The sequence below is a fragment of the Hibiscus syriacus genome, unplaced genomic scaffold, assembly GCF_006381635.1.
Source record: "Hibiscus syriacus cultivar Baekdansim isolate YM2019G1 unplaced genomic scaffold, ASM638163v2 tig00110429_pilon, whole genome shotgun sequence".
NCBI lineage: Eukaryota > Viridiplantae > Streptophyta > Magnoliopsida > Malvales > Malvaceae > Hibiscus > Hibiscus syriacus.
This window is the reverse complement of record NW_024062733.1, coordinates 6,697,660-6,703,659: the sequence shown is the minus strand read 5'-3', so window position 1 is coordinate 6,703,659 and position 6,000 is coordinate 6,697,660. Positions and strand designations below refer to the sequence as shown.

The 6,000-nt window shown below is 31.2% G+C and overlaps 1 protein-coding gene across 1 annotated transcript; it reads right to left on the bottom strand.

The window, feature by feature from the left end:
• Positions 1 to 615: 615 nt before the first annotated feature.
• Positions 616 to 2,308, bottom strand: LOC120124840 (zinc finger protein CONSTANS-LIKE 16-like). The gene is made up of 2 exons (XM_039143413.1): positions 1,281 to 2,308; positions 616 to 951 (listed from the first exon to the last, which is right to left on the bottom strand). Exons 1-2 carry the CDS (start codon positions 2,175 to 2,177, stop codon positions 721 to 723), a joined length of 1,128 nt encoding a protein of 375 aa, XP_038999344.1. The 5' UTR covers positions 2,178 to 2,308; the 3' UTR covers positions 616 to 720.
• Between the last annotated feature and the right edge of the window lie 3,692 nt (positions 2,309 to 6,000).

Genomic DNA, 6,000 nt, shown 5'->3' with positions numbered 1-6,000 from the left:
AATAACTACAACGGCTTATGACTAGGAGAATGGTAAGGGCTATGTCGGTGGCGGTTGTTGTGGCCGGAAAGGGCGGAAACGGTGGGTTTAGGTTAGAATTTGGGGATTTTAAGGATTTGGGGGCAATTTTATAATTTAAGAGAAATTAGGTTTTTTTATAAATATAATAATATTTTTAATATTTAATTTTTTTCTTCAAATTACCAGATTAGGACATGTGTCACTTAACGGAGAAATTAACGCCTTTGATGGCCCAAACACCTAAATGGGTAACATTTGTAACGTTAGGCACCTGGATGAGTCAAAAAATAGTTTAGGCACCTATTTGAAAAAAATAGTATAGTTTGAGCACTTATTTTGGTATTAAGCATTTATTTTATTTTATTTTTATTCGATTTTGTCATATAATTACTAAGTGACCTCATGGTTAAATAGATTGTAGTTATCCTTATAGATATGGATTCGAGCATCAATGACAATAGGGTATTTGAGTGATTATTGTCACATTGAGAGTTTTTAGAACATAACTATCACTTGTAATCATCCTAGATTAATAAAAAATTATATAATAATCCATTAACAATTATTCATTTAAACTTAAGTTTAGCCATCATAATCTGGGTATCGGCTCCTGCTCCTGCTCCTGCTCCTGCTAAATCTTGCAAAGAAACAAACATCAAGATTTGGCAGCATCGTTCATCCATGAAATTAACTGGTACATTAGGAAAAGCAGTCCCGACCAAGAAAGGAAGGTCTCTTGACGAATCTGCCTTTGAATCGAGGCCTTTTCTCAGCATTCAACTTCCTCACTTGGTACCTTATCTTCTTCGAAAACAGTCTCCTCCTCCGTTTCTCCCTGTACCTCGATAACCTTGCCTCTCTTTCACCGTCTTCAACATTTCTTTTTCCCATGCTGCATATTCCTGCTGTGCTCTCTTTATGATTCGACCCCTGAATTAATTCCAACAAATTTACAATAATTAGCTACGGATCACTCATGATTTCCATTATCATTAGTTTTGCCGCATCGAATTTGCTATATATGTATATACAGATGAACGTGGACTCATTGAGGAACCAATGTATGAAAGGGAGTGTTATTATCCTTAGAAGTTACGAGTTCTTTCCGTTAAGTCTTCGATGTGTGCAAACGTTGTTAATGACTAAAACCATATATTATTTTGTAATCAATCTTACTAATAAAAAAATTGTATATATAGGTGTGTGCGTATAGTAGAACTGGAGAATAAAAGCATGAGAGGTATATATATAATAAGTACCATGAAATCATCTAGGTTGAATTCGGGTCTACTTCCAGATGTCCAGGAAGAGCCTTGGCATTCCCATGCAGCGATGACAGACTCGTAATTCAGCCTCAGTAGCATGTTCCTCTTCACTTCTGCCTTACTTTCACCGTCCGTTATTGGTGTCTCCGTCGCTGGAACCACCTTCTCTCCCCCCTGGAGGTGATCGATTGTCGGTGACGCGTAACCGAAGCTCCATTCTAGGGATGCTCTTGTTACATCAAAATCTGAATCAAAGCAACAAGCTGCTATAATACCCTCTTCTTCTTCTTCTTTAACTTCCATTGTTCTGCTTTCATGGAAACCAATACTTTCATCTTCCTCTTTGCAGTCTAACAATTCAACTCCTAGTAAGCTCTCAACATCAGCAGCAAAATGGTCAAGATCCAAATCTGATGGCATAAATCCATCAACCACTAAATTCCCATTTTCATTTACCATATCAGACAATTCTGCAGAAAAAGGATCGAACACAGGCACTCTACAAATCAGCTGCTCTTCTTCGTTCTCATCGCCCGACCCATCTTCACAAGTATCAGGAACAAGAGGATCAATAGGGTTCAAATGCAACAGTTTTGCCTTGTTTTGCCTTGGGGTTCTTGCCTTTCGAGTGAAACCTTGGTGCCATGCCGGTGCAGCAGCATCTTCATTAGCAGTAACCGAAGGATTTAACTTAGAATATGAAGTTTCAAGCCTAACCCTTGCATGTCTGCAAGCTAACTGGTTAGCGTAGTGGACTGAAGTATCACAGACTTGGCAGAGAAAGGCATCATCGGCTGAACAATACCAACGAGCTCGCTTTAGCAAACAGCCGTCGCAGGCTCTGGCCGTCTTGCCTCCCATGGCGTTGGCTGCTCTCTTGTCGGAGATCATCGGCTTAGCTAACGTTTAGGAATATTGAGCAGTGCTCGACGAAGGAAACAAGCTCATAAAGCGAAGTGCCTTTACCTAGCGTCTATTTATTTTGAGTAGACCGTGGTTCAATAATTGGGTTTTGAGATTTATGTTTTTTACTTGTGGTCCCTTCTGGTTTTTTCCTGCAAAGGGGATAAATTCTAATGAGTTTAAAATTTATGATTTAATATAAAGAAAAATAATTTATTTTGAACTGATTGTTTGCTTAATATATGTTTAGAATTAGTTAATTTATTATGAAAATTTATAAAATTAAATTAAACAAATCTATAACATCAAATAGTTTTTGGGTGAGTGAAGTGAAAATAATTAAAAACTGCATAAATCATCCATAACACTAACACTAGATAAATGGTGATATAACCTAAGTTTAAACTAATTATTCAATTCGATATATTTAAGTTAATTAATTTAGAATTTACCGGGTGATTTTGGTGATAAAAATAAGTGTTGTTCTTTCTAGAGGTTTTGGATTTGAGCAATTGTGTCTATGTAAGATGTAAGTGTGTTGTCAATGAATAAGAAATATTTTGAACACATATTATATTGTAATTGTATTAGAATATTAAAATACAACTAATTTAAATTTTAAATAAATTGAATTGTTAATTTAAAATTAAATATTTTATGTTTAAGGAAAATAGATTTTTACTTACCTCTTTTTTCATATTGTTTTATCATCAAAAGTGCAATAGTTTTTCACCGATATTAATGTTACAGTTGATTACATATGTAAGAAAAGTTAAATTCTTATATAAATTTTATATTAGTTTATTTTTATGTAAGGAAAAGCTAATACAAATCAAAACTTGAAATTAGAGATAAATACCACGTAAATGTAAAATAATAAATATTTAAAATAAATAAGATAAATTATAAAAATGATCATTTTGTATCTATTCTTTTTATTTTTAGTCACTGATTTTTTTTAAAAAAAGTAAGTTTATCTAAGTTAATAATACATATTCATTTTGACCAACAACTAATTAGTAATTAGTTTAAGAGGATAAGACATTAAATTCTTTAACCTAAATTAGATGTTCAAATCCTGACGATTATGCGATAGAGTAAACTAGATACCAATAATTAATTCAATATATATATATTCTTTATTTAAACTAAGTTACGTAAATAACTAAAAATTTATAACCCATAAATTAAAACATAAAAAATAATATGTAGCATAAGAACTAGTTTTGGTGCAATTCCAAATAGTAAAAATCTTACGAAATTTTGTGACAACAAAGCTACAAGTACGCTTTTGGGGGCTTATCTAAGTGAACGTTCATTGGAGGAGAAATGGAAGTTCATCCCAAAACTTGAATTCTCATTGGCTATTTGTCAATTCCAAGGATTCCTCCTCCTCGACGATGACTGTTTTGTTTAGTAGATGAAAAAGTGTGAAGCGGTCCCGTCGTGTGGAAGTAGCTATGGGTGACGGTGAAGGGCCACATCAATTTGTGTGGAGGTTGATGTGCCGAAGACGAAGGGCAAAGCGAATCCATGACACCTGGGGCTTATGTTGGGGCCATTGTAAGTGCACAGAATTATTAGGAGGAAATTTAGCCATATACTCACACATATGTAACAACAAAACCCAATATATAAGTTATTCTTCATAGGTGTGGTAGCCATATATCAAGGAAAGATCCTTTTCACTCCTAATGACAATGCAAATAAATTCAATATTCTTTTTATACCAGCAAATTTAGTACAATTTTGTAGTTTGAAAGGGAAAAAAAAAAGGAAAAATGAGGTTGGCACGAAATTTATTTAGAGATTTTGGATATTTTTACTGTAATTATGAAATTCGTCATACAATATCGACGATTATGAGAAAATCGACATGTAATCCAGACAATAAAGATAAAGTTATCGTTGTCCTCTATCTGATGAGATGTATTATAAATATTAAATTATACCTCACTAGTATTGTTTTACTTCTTCACTCTCATCGTTTGACAACTTTTTGATTGATCACTTCACTCAAAATGATATGTGTTATGCTATCTTCAGTTATTTCTCGTATTTCTCTTGTTTTAGATACGGTGAGATATAACATAATTCCTTTGTATGATATAATTAGTATATAATATTAATTTTGTAATCGATTATGATATTATTCGTACATACATGATTTATGATTTGATGTGTTTATTAACATCGATTAGATCATAGTTATTTGATATGATGAAATCTTGAGAATTCACAATATCACAATGGTTATTGTAGGGGAAGTATTCTTATATTGAATCACCGGCGATAATTAAAGATATTGAAGACTAGAAGATTAATGTGTGAATAAAAATTATGTTAAGGGGAGATTATTATATATTAATTCAAATTTTAATTTGTAATTAAATTAAAATTTATTGTAATTCTAGTAGAAGATTATTTGAGTTTATTTAATAAATAAATATTTATTTTAGGTAAGAAATCTTATAAAATTATGTTTTTTGGTGATCAAATATTTTGACTTCATGAATCTGGAATATGTCTTAACTTTTAGAATCATGAGAGAAAATTATTTACATAGTTGAAATTTGTAGGGTATTGAGAGAGTGATTTGAGATACTTAAGATTTTGGTATAGATAAAGAATTTTAGGATAGTATTTGTACCTTCGTGATCTATACATTAATAGTGGATTATTTCTTTTCTCATTCGTGGAGGTAGATAAGACTGAACCGCGTTAACTTTTATCTTTTTTTACAAATGTCTTATTATACATTGATATAACTTTGATTAATTTTGCGCTTATGAATTCCTGACAAATAATATCAAAGAATAGTCCGATTTGTAGAGTTTCAAAAGAAGTTATTCTTATGGATTTTGTTATTATTTTTTAGACTTGCAAGAGGAATTTTGTTGTAACATATTTTAAGTTGTAGGGAGAGTAATTCTCAATCGATCAAATGATGCTTCAACAGGTATTATGTAAGAATTGAAGTTATTGAAGACTTTGTGACACTGTTTCAACGAATTTTATAGCTTGTGTAAGAACTGAAGTTGTTGAAGACTTGAAGATCAATGCACGAATAAAATTTATGTGAAGGGAGCTATTGTTAGATATTGACTTAAATTTTAATTGGTAATTAAGTTGGATTTTATTATAATTCTAGTAGTTTGAGATTATTTCGTAATTGATTATTTGATTTTATTTAATAAGTAAATACTTATGTTAGGCAAACAATCTAATTAAATTAAGTTTGTTGGTGATCTAGTATTTGACTTTATAAATATAGATATGTAATAAATAAAATTACGAGAAAAAATATTTTGGAGATATGTAGTCCTTTTGTAGTCTCTCCAACTTTTGAATTTATGTTGCAGAGAAGAGTTTGTAGGTATTTTGAAATAGTGATTTGGGATACTCTGAATTTTAATATAGATACCGAACTTTTGAAATAATGATCTCTATATTCATGATAGATTATTATTCTTCTTATTCGTTGAAATAAGTAAAATTAGACCACATTAAATTATATCTTTTACGAATATCTTATTCTATATTAATATTACTTTAATTAATTTTTTTGCTTATAAATTCCTAAAATGTCTTTTTTTCTTTTCTTTTATTTTCTAGTTTGTTTTTTCATTTCTCGGTTTGTTTTTTCATTTCTCGGTTCCTTTTTTTTGCTTTGTTATCCTCCATGAAGTTTATCGATGGGCAAAAAAAAAAAATAGAATGAAAAATAAAAGCTTGGGCCTAACCAGGGCTTTTCCCAAATCTAGCAAGCTTGAAGCCACAACAACCCAACAGAAAACATATCTGTTCTATT

Bases quoted from the DNA above. Each gene is read 5' to 3' on its own strand.
- LOC120124840 (XM_039143413.1), bottom strand. From the start codon at position 2,177: ATGATCTCCGACAAGAGAGCAGCCAACGCCATGGGAGGCAAGACGGCC. The intron at 952-1,280 runs GTACTTATTATA...GAATTAATTCAG, and splicing joins TCAACCTAGATGATTTCATG to GGGTCGAATCATAAAGAGAG.